This window comes from Camelus dromedarius, chromosome X (assembly GCF_036321535.1).
Source record: "Camelus dromedarius isolate mCamDro1 chromosome X, mCamDro1.pat, whole genome shotgun sequence".
NCBI lineage: Eukaryota > Metazoa > Chordata > Mammalia > Artiodactyla > Camelidae > Camelus > Camelus dromedarius.
The window spans coordinates 1,446,056-1,469,099 of NC_087472.1; the positions used below are offsets into that span (position 1 = coordinate 1,446,056).

The 23,044-nt window shown below is 59.6% G+C and overlaps 2 protein-coding genes across 4 annotated transcripts; one reads left to right on the forward strand and one right to left on the reverse strand.

Moving 5' to 3' along the window:
- Positions 1-1,303: 1,303 nt before the first annotated feature.
- On the forward strand, positions 1,304-16,992 carry ARHGAP4 (Rho GTPase activating protein 4). 2 transcript variants are annotated; one of them, XM_064482683.1, is made up of 22 exons: positions 1,304-1,458; positions 5,504-5,711; positions 5,788-5,950; positions 6,126-6,188; positions 6,474-6,662; positions 7,279-7,407; positions 7,488-7,709; positions 11,254-11,355; positions 11,493-11,684; positions 11,781-11,865; positions 12,072-12,099; positions 12,331-12,433; positions 13,072-13,132; positions 13,230-13,307; positions 13,402-13,536; positions 13,638-13,743; positions 13,863-14,096; positions 14,185-14,258; positions 14,343-14,526; positions 14,746-14,838; positions 15,108-15,222; positions 16,417-16,992. In XM_064482683.1, the coding sequence occupies exons 1-22, from the start codon at positions 1,392-1,394 to the stop codon at positions 16,648-16,650; spliced, it is 2,865 nt and encodes a 954-aa protein (XP_064338753.1). In that variant the 5' UTR covers positions 1,304-1,391; the 3' UTR covers positions 16,651-16,992. The 2 variants fall into 2 exon arrangements, with proteins under 2 accessions (XP_064338753.1, XP_064338754.1); XM_064482684.1 differs by lacking the exon at positions 14,746-14,838.
- Positions 16,993-17,300: 308 nt separating this feature from the next.
- AVPR2 (arginine vasopressin receptor 2) lies at positions 17,301-19,874 on the reverse strand. Of its 2 annotated transcripts, none has more exons than XM_010991454.3 (4): positions 19,807-19,874; positions 19,305-19,357; positions 18,040-18,924; positions 17,301-17,845 (listed from the first exon to the last, which is right to left on the reverse strand). In XM_010991454.3, exons 2-4 carry the CDS (start codon positions 19,327-19,329, stop codon positions 17,640-17,642), a joined length of 1,116 nt encoding a protein of 371 aa, XP_010989756.3. In that variant the 5' UTR covers positions 19,330-19,357; positions 19,807-19,874; the 3' UTR covers positions 17,301-17,639. The 2 variants fall into 2 exon arrangements, with proteins under 2 accessions (XP_010989756.3, XP_064338755.1); XM_064482685.1 differs by having other exon boundaries at positions 17,301-17,874.
- Between the last annotated feature and the right edge of the window lie 3,170 nt (positions 19,875-23,044).

Below are 23,044 nucleotides of genomic sequence, written 5' to 3' on the forward strand. Positions count from 1 at the left end.
GCGTTCCTGCTGGGGTTGGGCCAGCTCCCAGGCCCCCTGGACACATTGCATCTTAAAGAAGGGCCTTAGTACTCAGGGCGGGGGTGGGGAGGGCAGGGAGCTGAGGAGGTATGTTTTCCCTTTCTGGGCAAGAGAATTGCTCACAGTTGAAAGCCAGGAAGTACCTGCACAGACTCCCCTTCCTCCCAGAGCAGCAGGTCGGGGTCACGTGTGCCCACATTTGTACAGAGGCTGACTTTGACATCCATGCACACACATGTCTGGACCCCTTGTACTAGTGTCTACAGACCTGCTTTCCCCGGGCACAAGCCTGGAGCCTGCCTTCGCCCCTCACTTGCCATTTATGCCCCAGGGATTTCCTTCCCACCCAACTGAAGACAGTCATCTAGTCTGGCTTGTCACCTGCTGCCTGCATTCTGCCTCCCCAGGATACTGGAGAAACACTGTTGCCCTGTGACTTAGAGTTGGTAGAGAGAGGTGAAGGAAAACTCCAGCACCCCTGGATAAGGGAGGCCCCAAGGTGCCCCCAGGCTCAGGAAGGCCTTGCTCTGAGGGAGCAGGAAGAGGGCCACCCCTCCCCAGCCCCGCAGGCTAGGACAGGGCAGGTGCAAGCTGCAGGGGAAAGCAGAGTCTCTTCCGGCAGCCGGAAGTGGTAACCACCTATGGGGAAACGAGGCTTGTTCCTCCCGGGTTGAGCAGAAGGGGAACCTTAGCCCAACCCTGCTCTCTGCCCCCCACCCCCACCCCTCAAGGGGGCCTGGAGGGAACAAGGGCTGAGGTTCTGTTCTCTGGTACTGACCTTCCTTCCCAGCTAGCTCTCCCTCCCAACTCCTTCTGTTTCTCTCTCGGGGCTGTGACTTGGGGAGGGTGGGCCCATCTGATGTCCTGGTGGGCCTGTGGGAAGCAGTTGACCAGGGCCTGGAGCAGCTATGGTGTAACTGCTTACTGGCATTGACGGCCAGTGGCCATGATGTGAAAAGTGCAGTCTGGCAGTGGTCACCAGACAGCCTCCTGGAAGTTGGGGGGAATGGCAGCCAGAGGGTGCCAGTGTGCTGGGCACCTTGGGGCTCTCACACTGGCCCTGGCTGCTTCGCAGTCGAACTTAGGGCACAAGGCCTCCCAGGTGTGCACCCAGGTGGAGGGGGCGGCAAGGCCGGGCTACAGTGGGAACCCCCGCCCCCCGCCTCGCCCCCACCCCGCCCCCACCCCCAGACCCTCGCAGGAGGTGCCAGGCCTGGGCCGCCCCGCCCCGGGAGCCGCGCTGGGGGCGGGGCGGGGCGGGGCGGGGCCGGCGCAGGGTGCTGGCTGCCGGGGGCCCCAGGTCCGGGCGCCTGGCCCGCTCGCGGCCGCGTGGGAGCAGTGGGGCTCGACGGCGCGGCCGTCCGGCCGCCATGGCCGCGCACGGGAAGTTGCGCCGGGAGCGAGGGCTGCAGGCCGAGTATGAGACGCAAGTCAAAGGTGAGAGGGCGCTGGACACTCCCGGCCCGGTCCCCTGCGGAGACCCCGAAGGTCCTGGGGGAGCCCGAAAAGTCCTGAGCGTCGGCCCAGGGCCCGCTGCGCTCCCCCAGGGACCTCCAGGGACCTCCAGAGGGGGTTGGGGAAGGGAACCCGAGCCCCCTACCTGCTTCTTCACGCCTCTTTGGCCTCAACGGCCTGCCGTTCCCCCTCCCTCCCTCCCTCCTTCCCTCCCTCCCTTCTTTCCTCCCTCCCTTCCTTTGGTAGTTCTGCCCTCCTTGGTTCTCCGTGCCCCTCACCTAAGGAGCCCCAAGAAGGAAGGGGGGCACCAGGTGCACCAAGGTGCACCCCAGAAAGTGGCATTCTAGCCACAGTGAGATCAAACATCTTGACTTTGCTGAGGGGAGCCGAGGAAGATGTCCGAGTACCTAGGTGGATGGATTAGTGATGGTTTTCCCCTAAAACCGCTCCAGCCCCTGTAGCCCAGGCCCTTTTCCCTCCCTTGGGCACTGAGGTGGCTACAAGTTGAAGCCTGCTGTCTCTGGGTCAAGCTGGCACGGGGAGACTTGGCCTGAGAGAGTCAACAGGGCCAGCTTTGGGCCTTTTCGGAGTAGACCTCTTTGGGTTCTGATAAACACGCTGTGCAAATCACATGCAAATCAGCTTTGCAAACTCTTAGTCAACAGCTTCTACAAGAGTCACTCAGGGTGACTCTTGCAAAGGGAAGAAGCTTTCTGGCGTCTTCAGATGTGCGACCCCATATATCACTTTCGGTCGCTCAGTTTTACTGATGAAGGAAAGTGAAGCTCAGAGAGGAGCCGTGACTTGCTCATGGTCGCACAGCACTATATATAGCTCCTAGAAAGTAGAATGAAATGACCCTCGAATTTCCTTCCAATCCAGAGATGCAGGTTCCAACATTATTAGTCAGTATGAGCAATTTACACCAAAGTACGCTCAAGTCCTCCCCGTCTGGGACGGTGGCCCGCTGCCCAGAGCCAGCTTGAGGTGACTTTGTGTGGGGTGAGCCGGCGCTCCAAGCCTTGCCTACTTCTTTTCTCAGATGAAGAGAATGGTCCCCTGTTCTGCTTCCCCCAAATGTATTGAGGCTGAAGGACTTTGGAAACTTCAGTCAGCATAGATACGAGGCCATTCATTCACATGGAAAATTGGGGTTTTGAGCAAGGATGTCTTTCAGATGTTCCTTGCCTGCTCTGGGTCTTCAATGATTTTAGCTTCTGTTCCCTGTCTCTCCCGTATCCCCCCCCTCCGCCAAAAGAAACTTCCTACTGTGCTAGAAAAACAAGATCACTGTCTTGACACCCTGAATTCTGAAAGGTCAGCACAGTGGTTTGGGAGGCCATCTTTTTTGCTTTGCTTGTCAGCAGAAGTGAGACCGAATGCTTCGCTCACAGGAAGTGCTGGTGGGGCCCAGTCCCAGCTTTGCAGTTCAAGCATACGTGGATTCCATCCTTCCCTTTGACAGATGTTTTGTATGCATCGATTCTGTGCCGAGCAAAAGAGAGGCAACCCCTGCTCCCATATGGCTCATGAGTCTCGTAGGGGAGACGTACAGTAAACGACCTATCACACAACTAATTTCAATTACGATGAAAACCACTATAAAGGGAAAGCTCGGATGTCAGGAAAGGGGATGGTAAGAGGGTCAGACCTAGTTTGTTGGGGGTGGTTCCCTGATGAGTGGATCTGAGCCGAGATCTGAGCACCAGACGGTGACGCAGCCTGGAGGCTGGGGAGCTAGGTACCAGCTCGCTGTGCTCAGACCCCGAGAGCCCCATCCTCTTGACACCAGCCAGCACATATGTCCGAATCCCAGCCGACGCTTGGTTGCACTGAAGAATAAACATAACAGTTTGGTGTGCTGGCCTGTTCAGCCCCCTTCAGTGGTGATAGGTCCCCAGGGAAGAATGGCTGCAGGAGGGTGGGGCAGAGGCCAGAGGAAGGGGAGGTGAGCCGGACGTCTCGGATCTTTCTTGGAATGAAATGCTATTGACTTTTATCCAAAAAATTTTACACTGATTGCAAGTGGTGTGGCGCCCACTCCACCTGGCCGTGGAGCTGAGAGTCAGCCACTGGAGCCTGGCCTTGGACAGTGTAAGGACACTGTCTCTCACTGGGCTCTGCCTGCTCGACCCTGGTTTCACTGACAGGAAGCCATCCCCACCCCAGCCTTCCATTTTTCCAGCTTGAGCCCTGTGTGCAGAGTGAGTGCTCCTGTTCACTAATTCCCGTGAATGCACGAGGATGGTGATCCCTGGCCCTCTCACTGAGCCGATCCCAGTGGTGGAAAGGACTGGCAGGGCTGAGGGACAGGTTATACCCGAGCCACATCTGTGGTGCCTAGAGCCAGGGAGAGGGATCCAGGGGCTGAGAATAGAAAGGGGACATTCAGGAGAAGGGAAATCAGAGGAGGAGATGGGGGTGCTGGGGAGTCACTGGCAGGACAGGAATCCAAATGGTGGCTGACCGAGCTGTCCACAGTGGAGCCCTTTTGGACAGCCACTCTCTCCTAGGCTGGCTCCCTGGTCCAAGCTCCCGACAGTCTTTGCCTGGACTGGTGCAGGAGCTGCCACCTGGGCTGGGCACTTTTCCTCTGTCACCCAATGTCTGCCTGGGCTCCGCACAGCAGCTGCTGGGGCCCTGGGACTGCAGGTGGACCACAAAGTTCCTGGGCCTGCTGCCCCTGCTCCTGCCTGCGAAGCCTGCTCCGGCCACACTGGCTCCAGCAGCCTTCACCGCCCCCTCTAGCTGAACACTCTTCCCCCAGATGTCTCCACAGCCCCTCTGTCACTTCCTTTAGCTCTCTATTCCAGTGTCGCTTCTTCCTGACTGCCCTCCTCTAGAGGAACGCCTCCCTGCCCCTACCTCTGGCTCAGATCTCCCTGTGTCCCTCTTTCAGCACCCCTTGCTCCAATGCATCCTAGTTCATGTCTGTCTGCTTTTTGTCTGTCCCCCTAGTCCCATCCCAGCTCCAGGAGGGCAGGCACTTGGTCAACCCACTTGGCCACTGTAGTTTGGTGTCTCGACCAGCTGGGTGCCTAATCAGCATTGTGCTGAATGAAGAAATTGATTGATGCCCCTCCCTGGGCACCTGGTCGGAGATGAGTGAGTGGGCGACCCGCTTGACAGAAGCCAGGACAGCACCTTATTTCCCCGGGATGCCCAGGGCTGGCCACTGGGTTGCTTCAACTTCTCATTTAGGTGGTTCTTTGCCATAGGTCTGTGTGGGGAAAGCAGCATTGCCAAATCAAGCCAGCGATAAGGTGTCAAAAGCCAGCAGCATGGGGGCCCTGGGTGTGGCTCTCTCTGCCGGGAGGAGGGTTTGGGGCGCCCTGGGGCTGGGTAATTGGGAGTCGGGACTGGGAACAGAAAACAGAACAGCTGCCTCCTCCTGTCACTTGTCAGCCCCAGCCAGCTCGCCTGGGCCTCCCTGTGGGACTGCCCTTTCCCCTTGGGGCTGAGGGCAGGCTTCCCAGCCATCGAGGCCACAGGCTGACTGCAGGTTTGGCAGCGTCCCCTGGCAGCCTCGCCCCTGCAGAGCTCTGTGTGTCTGTGTGTGTGCAGGGGAGGCTGCCCTGCCTGGGGTCCTGGGTACCCAAGGGGCAGGAAGTGGCAGGGGAAGCAACTCAGGGGCTTTCCGGGAACCGGGGAGTGATAGGAAGGCCAAGTGAAAGGTGCCTGCCGGGGCCGTGGCCAGCTGGGGCTGGGGCAGCTCTGTGCTCTTTGCTCCCACCATCCCAACCTGCTCCAGCCTCCCCTGTCCCCTGCCCCAGGATCTGTCACGCTCCCTCTCACCCTGGTCCTCTGCAGGGCTCTCCCCTCTCCCTGGAACAGCCCTTCCATTCTTCTTCAACCAGTTGGGCCTGGCGGTTTCCCTTTAGCCTCAGCCCTGAGGTCCCTTTCCTTAGGCCTGCCCTGAGCCCGGCTGGACAGCTGAGCCCGGAACTCCTCCCTGGGGGCCAGCTTTCTCACCCTCGGGGCAGACAGGATCAGCCTGAGACGCGGGCCCCTCCCCCCCTCCCTGCAGAGATGCGCTGGCAGCTGAGCGAGCAGCTGCGTTGCCTGGAGCTGCAGGGCGAGCTGCGGCGGGAGCTGCTGCAGGAGCTGGCCGAGTTCATGCGGCGCCGTGCCGAGGTGGAGCTGGAGTACTCCCGTGGCCTGGACAAGCTGGCTGAGCGCTTCTCCAGCCGAGGAGGCCGCCTGGGGGGCGGCAGCCGGGAGCACCAAAGCTTCCGGTGGGTACTGGCGGGCTGGATGGCCGTGACCTGGTCCAAGGCCCCTCTCCCGGTCTGAGTGCCCCTTTGTCCCCAGGAAGGAGCCATCCCTCCTGTCGCCCTTGCACTGCTGGGCTGTGTTGCTACAGCAGACGCGGCAGCAGAGCCGGGAGAGTGCAGCCCTCAGCGAGGTGCTGGCTGGACCGCTGGCCCAGCGCCTGAGCCACATCGCGGAGGATGTGGGGCGCATAGTCAAGAAGGCAAGGCCCCTACCCTGGGCCGGGGGTGTGTGGATGGCCTCAGGATCTAGCTGGATCCAGAGGTGCCAGGGCTGGGAGGGCACAGGAGGCCAGGCGGGCATCAGGCAGAGGGGAGCTGAGGTGTGGCAGTGGGCGTGGCCTGGGGCAGTACTGTGGTCACTCTCCTCCTCCCCAGAGCAAGGATCTGGAGCAACAGCTGCAGGAGGAGCTCCTGGAAGTGGTGTCAGAGCTACAGACGGTGAGAATACAGTCCGGCCCGCCCCAGTCAGGGGACGCCGTCACATCACATCATCCTGGGCTAGGCTCAAAGAGGAGGACTGGGTGCCCAGGAGAGACTCAGGTTTCAGGGACCACAAGCATGGCCCTCTCTCCCTGCTCTGGGCACCGGGTGGCTGGGCTGAGCACTTGCGCAGGATCTCCTAGCACTCAGGTCTGAGTCCCAGGTGGGTGGGGAGGGGGAGGGGGAGGGCTGGCTGGGGCCATGGCCTTCAGTGGGGCTGCCTGGCCCTGGGCCTCCTTGCAGGCCAAGAAGACATACCAGGTGTACCACATGGAGAGTGTGAATGCCGAGGCCAAGCTCAGGGAAGCAGAGCGGCAGGAGGGGAAGCGGGCAGGCCGGAATGCCGCCACTGCTGCCACCACCACCACCGGCACCGAGGCAGGGCCTCTCCGCAAGGGCTCCCTCAAGAAGGGAGGGCGGCTGGTGGAGAAGGTAGGCCTGGTGGGCACCTGTCTGACTCCAAAGGCTCTGGCTCCTGGTCTGTGTCCTTTTGAGTCCTTGGCCCTCACTGGGGCCTGCTGGGAGGGGGTGTGTGGAGGAGGAAGGGAGGGCTGGCTCTTGGGGGCTCCCTACGCTGGGGTGGGAGAAAGAGGGGACTGGAGAACAGTCATGAGGCCTGGAACAGCCTGCCACAGTGTCCCCCATGCTCCTAGCTGCCCCCACCCCCCTCCAGCCCAGCCTGGGCAAAGAGAGATTTGATGCTCCCAAGCCTGGGGGCCTTTCCACCCGTCATCCTTGCCTCCCAGACTGCTGTGAGATTTCAGAGGAGTAAGAAGACACGTAGGATGGGTGATTGAGGGACGTGCAGGGAGAAGTGTTTGAGGTGGTCCCTGGAAGAAGGGTGAGGACAATGAGTCTGGCAGGGTTGGGTAGGACGGCCATCAGGACTTCTGGGCCAAGTTGTTGAGGCCTGTGGGATATGGGGGGCAGCTGTCCTCATGGGAAAGGGAGGAGAGAGAGCATGTTGGGCTGTGGAGGTGGGGAGGCCAGAGACGGGGGCCAGCCAGCCTTCTGGGTGACCCTGGTGTGCTTGTGTGGTCCTGAGCAGCGTCAGGCCAAGTTCTTGGAACACAAGCTCAAGTGCACAAAGGCACGCAATGAGTACCTGCTCAGCCTGGCCAGTGTCAACGCTGCTGTCAGCAACTACTACTTGCATGATGTCCTGGACCTCATGGATGTGAGTGGTCGGGGCTGGGGCGGAGGGGGGGCACCTGGTGCTTGGAGCCTGCCCGAGCCGTGTCCCCGCTTCCTCCCCAGTGCTGTGACACGGGATTCCACCTGGCCCTGGGGCAGGTGCTCCGGAGCTACATGGTGGCCGAGAGCCGCACCCAAGCCTCCCAGATGCAGGGCCTGGGCAGCCTGGAAGAGGCAGTGGAGGCCCTAGACCCTCCAGGGGACAAGGCCAAGGTGCTGGAGGTGCATGCAGTCGCCTTCTGTCCCCCGCTGCGTTTTGACTACCAGCCCCACGAGGGGGATGAGGTGAGGGTCCCTGCCCACCCCTTAAGGCAAATGGCTTCCTGGAGACTGTAGGTAAATCAGGTCGAATGACTTCACTGAGGAGTCGAAACTCCTGAATACAGCTTCTGTCTCAGAGCCTCGTTCAATGGCCTCAAGGCCAGTGAGACTCAGAGGTTTCCCCACTTGCATTGGAAGCAAGCAGCTTGCTTCTGCAGCCCGGCCGATGAACGCACACCCCCAGTAGCACACACAACCAAGAGACCGCGGGTTCGGAGGCCAGCTGGAAGGCGGCGTGTAGCCGTCTGCGTAGTCTTCCTTCCGTGGTTCTGTGCACTTCAGACATTTCATGATGCAAACTTGCAGGAAAATCAACCGTGCCAGCAGGAAAATGTAACTAGGCACCTTTATGCACACCTCTGACCTGTTTTGTCCCTGTGTGTTTATCCTGATGACCACTGTGCATGGGCTGGCATTACACTCAGCTTTTAGTTAGTTAATTTGTATTTTGACCAAAGTCCTGTCTAAAAGAGTCAACCATTCCTCAAGGCTGACAATGGCACACAGCACTTCTCTGACTGACCCTTTCTGTTCCTGATTCCCACTCCCCAGAAACAGCCATTTCCCAGTCTTCTAGCTGCTTCTCTCTGTGTTCAGACTGCCTGGTGCTTTTCAGCTCTCCATAGGCCCTACCGACTTCCCTGCGTGGAGGATTAAGGCTGCTCCCCACATCACCATCTCCCTGCAATACTCCTTTCCGTCTATTCCACCACCAGTCAGTCTGCATTCCTGCTTCCTTCAAAGCCCTGTGCTGCAGCCCCCTAGTCCAGACTGGTCAACTTGTAGGCCTGCAAAGCTGGAATCCTGTAGCTTCCCTTCCTGGTCATCCAGAGCATCCCTGCCATTCTCTCCTGCACTGGACCCTCTGTTTTCTGGACCCTGTGTCTTCCTCTTTCTTATTTATTACCCTTGTTTGGGCAGCCATCTTCCCCCCGTACTTTCCTGACTTTGAATACCTGAAAGTGTCTGTATTCTCTCCTTGACATTGATGGTTAGTTTAGCTGGGTATGGAATTCAAGGCTGAAAATCGTTCTCCTTTTAGCATGTTAAAGGTATCACTGCAGGCTTTCCATACTTGTAGGTGAGAAGTCCAATGCCCTTCTGATTTCTGGACCTTTGTACATGATCTGTAATTTTTCTCCCTGAAGCTTTTAGGATAGTCGTTTTCCCTGGTGTAAAATTTTATGATGATATGCCTTGAGGACCCTTCTTCCTTCATGTTGCTAGGCAACCAGGGGGCCCTGTCAGTCTGGAAACTTGCATCCTAAGGTTTTGAGCTGAGATTATTCCTTTGATAATTTTTTCTCTCAATTGTCTTTTCTCTTGCTTCCAAGAATCCTTTTTTTTTTGGAGGCATGGTAATTAGGTTTATTTGTTTGTTGGTTTGTTTGTTTATTCATTTTTTAATGGAAGCACTGGGGACTGAACCCAGGACCCAATGCATGCTAAGCACGTGCTCTACCAATTGAGCTATACCGCCCGCTCCATTAAGAATTCTTGTAATAGCATGTTAGAACTCATGGGTTGATTGTCTAATTTCCTTACCTTTTCTCTTTCCTATTTCCCATCACTATACCTTTTAATTTTGCTTTTTTTTTTCTTTTTTGTTGAGGGGAGGAAATTAGGTTTATTTATTTAATCTCTTTTAAGGGAGGTACTGGGGATTGAACCCAGGACATCATGCATGCTAAATATGCACTCTACCACTGAACTGTACCCTCCTCCCCCAATTTTGCTTTCTTAGAGATTTTTTTCAATTCTCTCTTCCAACCACTTGTTGAATTTTTCTTTAAAATTTACTTTCCAATTTTTTTGTTTCTAGGAGTTCTGTTTTGTTTTCAAAATTCCTGTTTAAAATAATCCTTTGTTCTTGTTTCATGAATACAATATCTTCTTAAATCTTTCTGAAATATTCATTTTTTTCCTCAACATTTTCTGCTATTCCCTGCATTTTCTGTTTTCTTGCTTTTTTGGGGGGGAGGTAATTAGGTTTTTATTTATTTTTTTTTTAATGGGAGTACTGGGGATTGAACCCAGGACCTTGTGCATGCTAAGCATGCTCTCTACCACTGAGCTCTACCCTCCCCCTTGTTTTCTTGGTTTGATCTGTGTCTTCCATTTTAGAGCTCTCCCTCAAATGGCTGGCAATTCTTGGTCATCAGTTCATATTTAAGAAGAGGTAGGCACTGAGAGGTGGATTTGCTACTTGATGTGTGTGAACAGAGCTTGTCAGTGGGTTTCCCCATGGGGTGGCTAGGCAGGGACTCCCACACCATGGGGACCTGGGGGGGTCTCCTACAAGGCTGCTAGATAGAACTCGCAGGACTTGGGGACTTAGGGGAGGGGCTTGGCTCAGGCTTGAATGCTGTCAGGGAGCCAGAGTTGCTCTGACTGGGTGTCTTAATAAATCTTATCTAGGGGATGGGGCAGGGCTGAATAAAAGGAGGCTGAAGCTGTCATCAGTGAGGAAAGAACTGTCACTCTTATTACCCAGGACGCAGGGAGGTTTGGTCATTTTTGTGGCTTGGGCAAAGGTCTTGTTTCTGTCTGGGCTTGAACATGCTGATGAGGTGATCTTGTTTTTGTCTTCATGGGCACAGAGTGGCTTTGCCTGGTGTTGATGCTCTGTGACGTCCCTTATGTGCAACATGGTGACACCGAGGCGTGGCTGAGCCCCTGGCTGCTGCACTGCCCCCCGCCAGTGGGGAGCTACACCCCCTCCTGCAGCTGCAACTAGTGTCCCTGGGGCCAGAGCCCCCTGATTTATCCTTTCCAGAGAGCACATTTCTAGTTTCCTGCTAATTGTGTGAATTTGAGGGGGTGGGTCTTCTAATATCAGTGTTTCCTAGGGCCTGGATAGAAATTTTAGAATTGTGGTAAAATATATCTAAGATTTAGCACAGTTCACTGGCATGAAGCACCTTCACTTTTTTATCCTCCAAACTGACTCACTTTGTGCCCCTGAAACGCTGACTACCCCAGGCCTTGGCCCCCACCCTCCTACTCTCTGTCTCTAGGAATCCGGCTCCTTTAGGCACCTCATACAAGTGCAATCATATACTATTTGTCCTTTTGTGACAAAAGGTTGATTTCACTGAGCATAATGTCCTTAGGGTTCACCCACTTGGAAACATATATCAGAATTTCCTCCTTTTTTTTTTAACAGCTGAATAACATTCCATTGTATGGATAGACCCCGCTTTGCTCCTCTGGGTTTCATCCGTGGGCACTGGGGTCGCTTCCACCCTTGCGCATGCAAGCAGAGCAGCCGAGGGGCCATGCTCCAGCCTCGGTGTGCACAGCTGTGCTCCTTTCTCCTGGGAAGGTGTCCTTGCCGAGCTTCAGAACTGCGGGTACTAAGTGTCAAGGCTGCTGAGCCTGTGCATCAGCCAACAAGGAGCAAAAGTGTGCCCTGGAGCACTCCATGCCTGCTGCCCAGCCCGCCCCCTCGCCCCTCACCATGCCGGAGCTCCCAGTCCTCAGCCCCCCTGGATGCTGCCCCCTGCAGGTGGCTGAGATCCAGGTTGAGATGGAGCTGCGGGATGAGATTCTGCCCAGAGCCCAGAACATCCAGAGCCGCCTGGACCGACAGACCATCGAGACGGAAGAGGTCTGAGCAGCCTGGCCCCTGGGAGGGAAGGGACCTGGAGACGTGGAGCCAGGTGGCTGTGGCCTCCCCTCCCTCTTCCTTCTGACTTGGACTTCCTGCCCGCCACTTCTTCCTGCCCTGGCGCTGCCCCTCCCCAGGTGAACAAGACGCTGAAGGCCACACTGCAGGCCCTGCTGGAGGTAGTGGCATCAGAGGACGGGGACATGCTCGACTCCTTCCAGACCAGTCCGTCCACAGAGTCCCTCAAGTCCACCAGCTCCGACCCGGGTGCTCGGCAGGCCAGCCGGAGGCGGGTCCAGCAGCAGGAGACTGAGACTTTCTATGTCACAGTGAGGGCTGGGCCTCGGGCTGGGAGGGCAGGGGCGGGACCCAGGGAGGGCCCGGAGCCGGCTCAGAAACTTTCGGCTCTTCTTGGGGCTTCCCAGAAACTCCAGGAATACCTGAGTGGACGGAGCATCCTTGCCAAGCTGCAGGCCAAACATGAGAAGCTGCAGGAGGCCATTCAGCAAGGTGGGCCCCGCTCCCAGCCCCAACACCTGTGCCTCTCTACCCAGAGAGGTTGGTTGGCGTGCAGGAAATAACCCAGTGAGGATCCGGGCCTTGGTCCGCCCCTTTGTCTTGCCGCTGCCTGTGGCCTTCAGGCCACACCTTTCCCTTTGCGGTGCATTGAGGGACCTCCCAGCCTGAGAGGCACAACCCTGTTTTCTCCTCCCCAGGTGACAAGGAGGAGCGGGAGGTGTCCTGGTGAGTCCTTTGTGAAGGGCTGCTTTGTTCCTAGGAGCTGCAGTGTCCCCACCTCCCTTCTTGGGGCCCAGCTCCGCTGTTCCTTCTTCAATGGTCTCGGTTTCCCACTTTGCTCTGTGGGTTCTGGAACAACCCACAAGCTCTAGCGTCCTGTTTGGCTGGGCTGGGGGAGGTTGGGACAGCCTATTCTCCACACCCACCCCCCTCAGAACCAGCTCCTGTTCACCACAGGACTCAGTACACACAGAGAAAATTCCAGAAGAGCCGCCCCCCTCGTCCCAGTTCCCAGTATAACCAGAAGCTCTTTGGGGGAGACATGGAGAAGTTTATCCAGGTACTTGCTTTGCCTCACCCTCTCCCTGCATTTCTGGTCCCTCTCCAGCCCCGGGCCCCCTCTGTGTCCTGCCTGTGGCCTCAGTATCCTCTGTGGCTGACCTCTGGTCTCCTCCCGGGTGGGCCTTTGTCAGGCCTGCGCTGATCAAAGGGCGCCACCCTAACAAGGATCAGAAAGCTCCAGGTGGCGGCGTTTAGAGGGCCGAGGAGTTGAGTGAGTTAACACAAGGGTGCCGGCAGGCCCCACTTCTGGGGACTAGACAGCGAAATAAGGGAAGCAAGGACGGTCAGAACAGAAGAAATAATGCTATCACGTGCAGTGATGTGATTCCGTAGGTGACCACTCAAGAGAATCAACAGATTATTTCAGTGAACAAATTTGAGTTTCATGACATTGTTTGATTCGAGGTCAACATACAGAGTTTCATTGTGTTTCACATGCCAGCAATAAAGAGTTAGCAGATACCATGTAAGGCATGGCCAGTGGTGGTACCCGGGCTGTCAGACACCTGGGCGTGGATGTCACAGGCCATGTTGTCCAGCAGCATAACTCGATGTTAAGAGAAAATAAAAGCGAGTGAGTGAGCTGGTGGGCTGTGTGCACAGTGACATGGACACCCTCTCTGTCCCTGTCCCCAGAGCTCAGGGCAGCCCGTGCCCCTGGTGGTGGAGAGCTGTGTCCGCTTCATTAACCTCCATGGTGAGGAAGACCTGGGCCCCCTGCCACCGGCCTGGCCCCTGATCCTGGAGGGAGTGGAGCAGAGACTCAGTGACCACGGCTCTTCGTCTTCCCGCAGGCCTGCAGCACGAGGGCATCTTCCGGGTGTCGGGTGCCCAGCCCCGGGTCTCAGAGATCCGTGACGCTTTTGAGAGAGGTGGGGACGGGTGGGGTGGGGTGGGAGGTGGGGGGTGCTGGTAGAGTAGGTGTGATCGGCCTTCTGGCCCCCTCCCCCACCATGCTACCGCCAGGAGAGGACCCGCTGGTGGAAGGCTGCACGGCCCGGGACCTGGACTCAGTGGCAGGGGTGCTGAAACTCTACTTCCGGAGCCTGCAGCCCCCGATATTCCCCCCAGACCTCTTTGGAGAGCTGCTGGCTTCTGCAGGTGAGGCTAGGGCCCGAGGTGGGCCCTGTGGGACGGGTGCCTCCCCAGTGGCCAGGGCTGCGCTCACCAGCTTCTCTCTGGGGGGATGGCCTTGGCCACAGAGCTGGAGGCCGTGGCTGAGCGGGTGGAGCATGTGAGCGGCCTCCTGGCCCAGCTGCCCGGATCGGTGCTGGTGGTCCTCCGCTACCTCTTTACCTTCCTCAACCAGTGAGTGCTTCTTGAGGGGCGAGGGCAGCCGGGGCGGGGGCCCCAGTTGGCTGACGGTGGGGGCAGTCCTGGGGGCACGGGGCGGAGAGCTCCCTGCCTATGACCATGTGTACCCCCAGCCTGGCCCAGTATAGCGACGAGAACATGATGGACCCGTACAACCTGGCAGTGTGCTTTGGGCCGACGCTGCTGCCAGTGCCTGCTGGGCAGGACCCAGTGGCCTTGCAGGGCCGGGTGAACCAGCTGGTGCAGACGCTCATCTTGCAGCCCGCTCGGGTCTTCCCACCCCTGTCCCTGCTGCCTGGCCCGGTCTATGAAAAGTGTATGGCGCCACCTTCTGCCAGCTGCCTGGGGTACGCTCTTTGTGCTTCCTGGAGTGGAGGTCCAGTGGAGGGGAGACCCCTTGTCTGCTCATCCATCTTGCTCTGCTTTGGACTTCAGGGATGCCCAGCTGGAGGGCCCAGCGGGGGAGAATGAGCCAGAGCTGGAAGCTGGGACCCTGGCCCTTGAGGATGGTGAGGGGGACAAAAAGGAGGGCCCCCCCATCCCTGCCCCGGGTGCCCAGTACACCCCCTACTCGGATCCCCTCTCCTCCCCAGACCTGGAGGGGGTCGTGGAGGCCGTGGCCTGCTTTGCCTACACGGGCCGCACGGCGCAGGAGCTGAGCTTCCAGCGCGGGGATGTGCTGCGGCTGCACGAGCGGGCCTCCCGGGACTGGTGGCGGGGAGAGCGTGCTGGGGCCCGGGGACTCATTCCACACAAGTACATCACACTGCCGGCAGGGTGAGTGAGCGATGCCCACCCTTCCCGGAGGCTCACTTCCCCTTCTCCTTTCACCCAGGTTGCTGGCTCTTCCCCCACCCCGAGTCCCAGCTTCATTCCTTCGGCCTGGGGTGGCCCAGGGGGTGCCTTTCTTACCAGTTCTGGCTGGCACTGAGCCGTCTGGTCCCTGAGCCTAGGCCCAGAATGAGCATTCTCATCAGGCCGTCTTTCTGACCCCAGGGCAGAGAAGTTTGCTGCGGGCCAAGGGCCGCAGGCCTCAGGGGAGCTGGTGAGCAGTCCCGAGGGCCTCCCAGCTGTGGAATTTGTCCAGAGGTGAGGACGGGCAAGACAGCCCCTCCAGAAGACCCCTTCTGCTGGCCCTGCTGGCCCACCCCAGCCTGAGCCCTGCTGTGGGGGCGAGGCGGGTCCCAGGCAGCAGGCCCTGGTCCAGGTGGGAGGGGGAGGGGGTCAGGCTTTAGCTACAAGAAGCGGGACCAGTCTCAGTTCCCTTTCCCTCAGCCACGCCCCAGAGGGGAGAAGCCATTGCAGGTAGTGTGGGGACTTCCAAGGGCCCCTCCAGGCTCACTGCCTGTGCCCTGCAGGCCAGAGCCATGCACCCCACCCGAGGCCCCTCTGGGCACACCCGGGGGCCCTTCTGGACACAGACGGCACTGCTTGGTCCTGACATCCCCAGAGCGACACGTGGAGGTGGATAAGGTGAGAACTGGGACAGGCTATGTGGCAAGTGGGGGAGCACTGCTCCTGGGTGAGGCGTCTCTCCTTCCCCTCATGAGCCAAACTCTTCCCTCCTGAGGTGCAAGTCTGACCTCAGACAAGCCATCTGAGCCCAGCCTAAGGAGGGGCAGGCCAGCAAGGGTATGAGGGCAGCAGGGAAGGGGGGCCTGGATAGGGTAGAGGGGGGACATGGGGGCTCGCACATTTGGGCTTCACGTTTGGGTCTCGAGTGGGAAGTGGTGAGTGGTGTAGGCAAGGGGCTTCTGGGCAGGCTTCAAGGCTGGCATCGAGAGCCAGGCTATGTAACAGGCGGTGACATGGCAGGTGCTTGGCGAGCCAGGGAGGATGAAGGGGACAGACAGGAAAGAGGCTGGGGGAGATGACTGATGGAGGAGCCGGGCAGGGTCGTGGTTCTTAGGGAGAGAGAGTGAGTGCTGGTTGCGGCTCAGGTGCAGCCTGGGGAGACCCAGCTCCCTGCTCTGTCCACTGGGCCCAGCGCCCCCACCTGCGGGCTCCCAGTGAGCACCACTGGGCTGAGACCGAAGCCCCAGCAACAGTCTGGGCAGGAGGATAGATGGCAAGAGCATTCTGTGTCCTGGGTGTGGCCCAGCGGCCGGGTCTGGGAGCCCAGGGGCAGAGGTGTGACCTGGGCTGTCGGGTGTGGTGGCCGGGGGAGCCAGAGCCAGGCGGTGTGGGAGGTAGGGCAGCTGGGAGACCCCAGGGCAGGCGGGCAGCTGGGGAACCCTAGTCTGGGAGGTCCGGGCACACTGGTGGCCCCTGAAGCCGGGGGTGGTGGCTGTGATCTCAGCCAAGGAGAGAGTGGGCGTGAGAGGAAGAGGGGGACCCGGGCCCAGCCAGAGCACCCCCATTTCAGGGCTGGGCTGAGGATTGCTGTCCCCAGAGGAGCTGTGACAGCCACACTAAAAGTGTCAGGAGCGAAACCGGGCCAGGGAGGGGTGGCAGCTGCAGGTCCCACAGAGAGGAGGGGCCTGGGGACAGGCGGTGGCCGAGGACTTTGTTTTTGAGTGGGGAGGAGTTCAGGTAGAGGCTTGGGCAACAGAGGGCAGGAGGATCTCACTCCTGGGTTGGTTGGCAACATTGATGGGGGTGGGGGGACTGGCTGTGCAGGTAGGGCTGCTCTCACCAGAAGCCCTCCCTTTCCCTCCTCTTTTCCAGGCGGTGGCACAGACCATGGACTCTGTGTTTAAGGAGCTCTTGGGAAAGACCGCAGTCCGTCAGGGCCTTGGGCCAGTGGCCACCAACTCCCCTAGCCCTGGGCCCTGCAGCCCGAAGCCAGCTGCCTGCAGCCGCTTCGGCAAGAACAAAGGCTTCTCCCGTGGCCCTGCGGCCCCAGCCTCCCCCTCAGCCTCTCATCCCCAGGGCCTGGACTCACCCCTCAAGCCGCACTGAGGCGGCTGCCGGTCCCTCTGCAGGCCCCGCCCCGCCCTAGGTGGCCACTGGCGAGTCTGGCCACAGTCCCCAGGTCCTTTGCTTCTCCCTGGCCCTGTCCAGCCTGCCTGCTCATGACGCTTTGCAGAGAGGAGGACGTGGCTGCCCCAGCCCACCCCTGGCTCCCCTGCCCTGGCTCTGGAAGGCGGCCAATGAGGGAGGCTGGCGGCAGGCCTCTCCTGGGCCTGGCCGTGAGGGCTCGTCGGTGGTGGTCAGGTGGTGGGCGCCCTTGCTCAGCCCAGGGCGCTAGCCTGGTAGGGGTTGGCAGGTGTTGGCTGCCGTTCATAAAATCCTGTGCGTTGACTCCCCCGTGTGAGCCAGCTCTCTGTCTTGGGGGTTAGACAGGTGGGTACAGGGCTAGCCCCCTGGCCCCCCAACTTCTCAAGGCCAGATAGTGGGGCGCTCAGCAAAGATGGCAGGTTGGGAACAGCTTCTGCAGGGGGTTCCTTGGCACAGGGCTATGTGGGTCGGGGACCTGCACATTGGAAGACCCAGTCGCCTGAGTGCTGGGTTCCAGAGATGTGCACATGTCTGTGGGTGTGGGAGAGGTCTAAGACTTTCCATGCTGCCCCCACACCCAGTGTTATCCTGATCTAAGGAAACTCGCCAGGTGGAAAATGAATTGGAACTTTTATGAGAGAGTGAGAAGGGAGGGCAGAGGGGGACTAGGCAGGTGGAGAAAGGAAGGTCCCCTGGCCCCACCCCCTCTCCTTCCTCCTGGGCTCCCTGAGACGCACTGATTGGGCCGGAAGCCATACGCCACCCCCAGACCCTGCAGCCTATCGCTGTGGCCCCTCCCCACACCTGGTGCCAAGGAGCTGTTCTCCGGCCCCTCATAATCACAGAGCCAATTCCCGATGGGCACCCCCTCTCCCAGTGGCTCCCAGGCTAGCCCCAGGCAGGCAGCTGAGCTTCATGGAGCCTCTGGAAGGAAGGCACCCAGTGGCTTCTCAGGAGGAGGTGTCTTTGGGCAGGAAGGAGCTGGCAGTGGCGCAGGACACATCCTGGGGCCCCAGGCTGGGCCGGGTGCGCCTGCAGGCGCAGCAGAGCAGACTCCGCAGCTCTGAGGAGACGCTGCTGCTGAAGGAGGCGTAGATCCAGGGATTGGTACAGCTGTTGAGACTGGCCAGCAGCATGAGCAGCACGAAGGGGGGCCCTGTGTAGGTGGAGGAATCCTCTCTGGGGCTGTGTGCCCGGGGAAGGGTGTGAGCCCACGTGCCCGCTATGGGCTAGCAGTCCACATAAGCACTCGTGGCTGGATGAGTTGGGGGTTGGGGGAAGCAGGGCGGTAAAGGTACCCATGCTGCCAAGCCCGAGTGGCCCCCACGGCCCAACCACAACCACACCCACCTTCTTGAGGTGCCTCTGGGTCCCACGCTGCCCACAGCTGCACAAGGAAGAAGGGCGCCCAGCACAGCACGTACACGATCACGATCACCAGGGTCATCCTCACGGTCTTGGCCATGGCGGCCGACACCCGGGCTCCCTCGGTGGGACTGCCAGTCCGGCGCCCTCCACGGTGCCCACCAGCCCTCTCTGCTGGCCCTGGCACCAGGCTGGCATGAATCTCCCGGAAGATGAGCACCTGGCAGGCGGTGATGCCCAGTGCAGGTGCCACAAACACCACTAGGGCAATCCAGGTGACGTAGGCACGGAGGCCCCAGGGCTCGGCAAAGCGGGCCCAGCAGTCGAGGACCCCGCTGCCATCGCCCACGTCGCGCTGGGCAAAGATGAAGAGTTGGGGCAGGCTGAGAAGAAGCGAGAAGGCCCAGGCCACCAGCACTGGCCGGTTCCAGTGAGCTCCACCTCCATGGCGGTATGCCAGCATGGGGCGGCAGATGGCGCGGTGGCGGTCCAGAGTCATGGCCAGGATCATGTAGGAGGAGGCATACATGCCTACCATCTGCAGGTACTTGACAGCCCGGCACAGGGCGTCAGGCCCACGGAAGCGGTCGGTGGCATCCCAGGCCAGCTGGGGCAGCACTTGGAACAGAGCCACGGTCAGGTCAGCCAGGCACAAGTGGCCGATGAAGACATGCATGGGTGCCCAGCGGCCCCGCCGGCCCCGGCGCACCAGAGCCCCTAGCACCAAGCCGTTGCTCAGGGCCACGGCCACGAAGACCGTGGAGAGCAGGGCCAGCTCTGCCTGGACTAGCAGCGGGTCCCGGGTGTCCAGCGGCTCCTTCTTGCTGCTGTTGCTGGGTGGGCTAGGCTGAGAGAGGGGCCAGGGCACAGCTGGGCAGGGGTTGGGGGGAGAGGGCCAAGTTAGAGCTCAAGGAGTTTCCAACTGGTCAGGTGGAGCTAGTGGCCCAGGCAACTGCCAGCCTGGGACTTCTGCTTCCCTCCAGCCCCCCACTTCCTGGCTCCTAGGCCTGCAGCAGGACACACAACATTACCCCCAACCTTGTGTGGTAGGGAGGGAAGGCCAGCATCCCCAGCCCCCAGCCCTATAGGGCCCTGCCCTCCCCTCCCTGCATCAGCCACCTGGAGCAGAGGGTAAAGGAGGTCTCTGAAAGAGGGGCTTTGGGGCTTTATCCCACCCTACTCGGCCCACCAGGCTCATCCCAGTTGCGAGGGGTTGGGGGATGGGGAGGGGCTGGTGGCAGGAACCTTACCTGAGGCGGTGGATGCCATGAGCATGGTGGGGCTGGGCAGGTGTCCTGAGCGCCTGGAGGAGATAGGGTGGGGAGGTCAGCCTCAAACAAGCAGCCCTGCTGCCCAGAGTCTCTGGATAGAGGTCCTTAGAGAGGTGCCAGGGTGGTGGGGTGGGGGTCTAGCCTGTGCGTACAACTGCGTGCGTGTGTGCATGTGTGCATGTGTGCACGTGTGTGTATTCCTGAGATCAGGCACCAGGGGTACACCCTTAGCCTGATCAAGGTTGGTGAGGTCTGGCCACTGAGCCCGACATGGACCTCAGAGCTCTCCCAGGACTGGGCAGGGGAAGATGGAGAGAGGGACAGTCAGACAGGTGAACCAAGCCTAAAACCCGCCTAGGCAGCCCATGAGACCCAAGGCAGACATATAGACCCCTTTTCCCTGACAGAGGCCAAGACAGGTGGCCATAGGAGGGCTGGGGACCAGGTGGGAGGGCCGGTGTGCCCCCTGACTGCCCCTTACCTGGTCAGGCTCCCGGGCTCCTGGGCAGCTGGGCGGCAGCGGGCGCAGAGGTGGCCCAGGAGCTCAGATCTGCTTTCCATCGCCTGCCCCGCCCCAGCCCGGCCTCTGGGAGTGACCTGCCCAGGAGGGGACTTCCTCCCCGTCTCCGGGCCTCCAGCCTCTGGGCTTCTGGCACCGGGAAGTAGGCTCCTGGCCTCCTCTGCTTCCCTTCTTGGCCCCAGTCATCCCAGGTCTGTCCCCAGGACTCCTTTCTCCCCTGAGCCCTGTGGAGCTGGTGGCCAGCTTGGCTCAGCTGCAGCTGGCTGTGCCCCCCAGCCCCACTGCCCCCCCTTCCACCAGGCCCACCTTATTAGAATGCTGGGGAAATTGAGAGCAGAGATGGGTGGGACTGGCTGGGGATCAAACAGCTTTTTTGAGGCAAAGCTTGACTCCACTTTCCCAAGCCAGGTGCCTCCTTTGGGCCCTGGCTGGTGAGGAAGGGGTGAGGGCTCAGGAGGTCCCCACTACATGCAGAGCCTGCCAAGGCCCCTCCCACTCCTCAATTAGGGACAGGAAGGGAGGGGGTGGGGCAGGCTCAAGATGAGGCTTAATATGCCCCTGTGAGAGCCAGCTTCCTCCCATGGGCTCTGTGGGAGCCAGGGACACCCCACCCTTTTCCTCCTTCCCCATCTGCAGCTACCTGTCCTGGAGGGAGGGGCTCAGAGCTTCTGTACCCACGCACATTCCAGGCTCCCTCCCTCTGTCTCTCTCACACATACACACAGACACACACAGACACACGCGCACACACACACAGAGACACGTACACAGAGACACATATACATACATACACACATGTACACACGTGCGTCCTCACATACATGAAACAGCCACATGCCCACGTACCCACAGAAGCACAGACAGACATACATTCATGTTCTGCGCACTGTGTGAGGAGTGGTGAGCCTCCTACCAGGGCTTCAGGACTGGGCCTTCCCTCCTTCCTCTCCCCTCCTCAGGCTCCAGGATCCCCTCCCCTCTCCAGGCTCCAGCCCATCCTTTCCCCCATCCTGGCACCCTCTTTACCCTCCCTATCCCAGCTCTTGCCACAGGCCCTGGCCTCACTTAGCCTAGTCCGACCCAGCCCAGTCGAAGGCAGTGGCCTGCATGCCGCCCAGAATCTGGCTCTGGGCTGAGATTGGCCCTTTCTTCCTGTTTGTCTGTCTTCTCTGTTGACCTGCAAGGCTTGAGGCCAAACAGCCTTTCACAGACCAGTCCCAAGTACAGCCAAGGCCAAGGCCTCCTCTTCCTGGCCAGAGAGTCTGGTGGTGCTGGCCAGAGACCTCGGGGCGGGTGTCTTACACACTCACCACAGCCCCACCCTACACACTGCACACCAGCTTGATGCACACACGGCGCACACGCCTCTGCACACGTGCTACACATAGAGCACACACAGGGCACACAGTGCACACATGCATGCTGCTCATACACACACTGGCACATACGTGCCGCCATCATGTGCTTGTTGATCATGTTTTTTGCTCAACTATTTGGAAGTAGTTTTCAGAACACCCACAGCCCACGTCTCAACACTTTAGCCGTGCCTCCTAAGAACGAGAACATTCTCCCTTTCTCCCCATAACCACAGGAGCCTAGAAATGACTTTTCTCTTGCCTTCCAGATCAACAAAAATGGTAGAAAGTGGAGTTCCTGGGCAAGATTCTAGAACAGATTTTCCAAGGGAAAGCTGTGAACCACTGGGAAAAAGTCACACCGCACCCAATATATCCTTCCTTCCTTCCTTGTGCCCTGCTCCCCCCTTCCCTCCCCCCCACCCCCTTGTACCTCCTGGGAGTGGCCACATGGGGCCCCAGTCCCCAGAATCTCCCAGCCTGGCAGGTGAGATGGGACCTCCCTTGTCCCCTGGGGGAACTGAGGCTCCTGAAGAAGAGTGCCTGTCCCCAGCTGGGCGACCTTGGACAGGCTGTGGCCAGCGCTGCGTGACTCAGCTCCCGCCTCTGTAAAATGGGGATCTAACGATTGAAAGCTGCCTGGTGGCGTTAGGATGGGCAGAGACCTGGGGAGACGAGACGAGGGTGGTGCTGGAAGCTGGGGAGGGAAGCTCCCGGGAGGGGTCGAGGAGGCAACGCCAGCCTCGAGGGGCAGAGAGGTGATCGGCTCCCCCTGGGTCTCTCTGCCTGGACCGGAACGAGGTCATACAGGACTGTATCCCAAAGGAGAGCTGGCGCGGGGCCGGGACCATCCCTGCACTCCTTGTTTCCTGTTGTTGAGTCAGGCGAAAATTCTCCGGGAAACCCTCCCGAGCGGTTTTCTCCAGGATCCCAGCAAGGGGAGGGGTTTGGTCCACACCAAGGCCACAACAAGTGTTGGGGACCTCTGAGAGAAACCGAGAGCCCCCAAGGCAAGAGGGTGTGCTGGGGAGAGAGTCTGGCTTCTGGCTGAGAGCCCCCAGGCTCTGGAACACTACCATAGGCACTGTGCCGAGCAAGAGGCTGGGCCAGGCTGGGCTGAGTCCCCTGCCTGCAGCAAAGAACCGGTCAGAGGCCAGAGGCCCCAGCCACCCCACTGGGGACCAGAAAGATAGGGCTCAATAGCAGTTCATGGAAGAAACGCTGCCCGGCGTATTCACCCCTGGGCCGTGCGAGCCGGCAGGCAGAGGCAGCACAGGGCTGCTCAGAAGCCTCCACCCTCTGCGCAGCCTGAACTGATGGCAGGGCACCTACCTGGAGGGGGCTTCCCTGACCCCACTCCTTGCATGGGAAGATCCCCGGGCCTGCCTCCCTGAGCCAGGCAGATGGGCAGGGGCCCGGAGAGGAGAGAGAAAGATAGATCCCTGAAAAAGTGTTGAAGGAGGTGGCTGAACAAGTCCACGCCCATCTCAGGGAGCACTGGGAAGCTGGTTCTGGAAGGTGAGAGAAGGACTTGGCCTTGGAGCTGTCACTTAGCCTCAGGGGGCCTCAGGCCCAGGGCAGGACTGAGCAGATGCCCTCCGCATCCTTCCTCCTCCTCCCGGTGCAGCTCCCTCTTCCCTGCCAAGTACCATCTCCCTCTAGGACTACATTTGCCGAAAGGGTTCTGTGTGGGGCCTAGGTGTGGGCCTGTGTCTCTGCCAGCCCAGTGTCTGAGCAGAAGAGAACAGGAGGCCCTTGCCAGCGGTGACAACCCCCTAGTAAAACACGTCTCTCACAAAGGAAGGAGGTTTTGTGCGCTGGCAGCTCTGCAGTCCTCTTGCAGC

What these genes read in the sequence shown, in the direction of transcription:
- ARHGAP4 (XM_064482683.1), top strand. Translation starts at nt 1,392, where the DNA reads ATGGCCGCGCACGGGAAGTTGCGCCGGGAGCGAGGGCTGCAGGCCGAG. An exon ending in GACCCTGGCCCTTGAGGATG is followed by an intron (nt 14,259 to 14,342) that starts GTGAGGGGGACA and finishes TCTCCTCCCCAG; the next exon opens with ACCTGGAGGGGGTCGTGGAG. An exon ending in GCTGTGGAATTTGTCCAGAG is followed by an intron (nt 14,839 to 15,107) that starts GTGAGGACGGGC and finishes TGTGCCCTGCAG; the next exon opens with GCCAGAGCCATGCACCCCAC.
- AVPR2 (XM_064482685.1), bottom strand. Translation starts at nt 19,329, where the DNA reads ATGCTCATGGCATCCACCGCCTCAG. An exon ending in CATGGCATCCACCGCCTCAG is followed by an intron (nt 18,925 to 19,304) that starts GTAAGGTTCCTG and finishes ACCCCTGCCCAG; the next exon opens with CTGTGCCCTGGCCCCTCTCT. An exon ending in CCCAGAGGCACCTCAAGAAG is followed by an intron (nt 17,875 to 18,039) that starts GTGGGTGTGGTT and finishes CCGGGCACACAG; the next exon opens with CCCCAGAGAGGATTCCTCCA.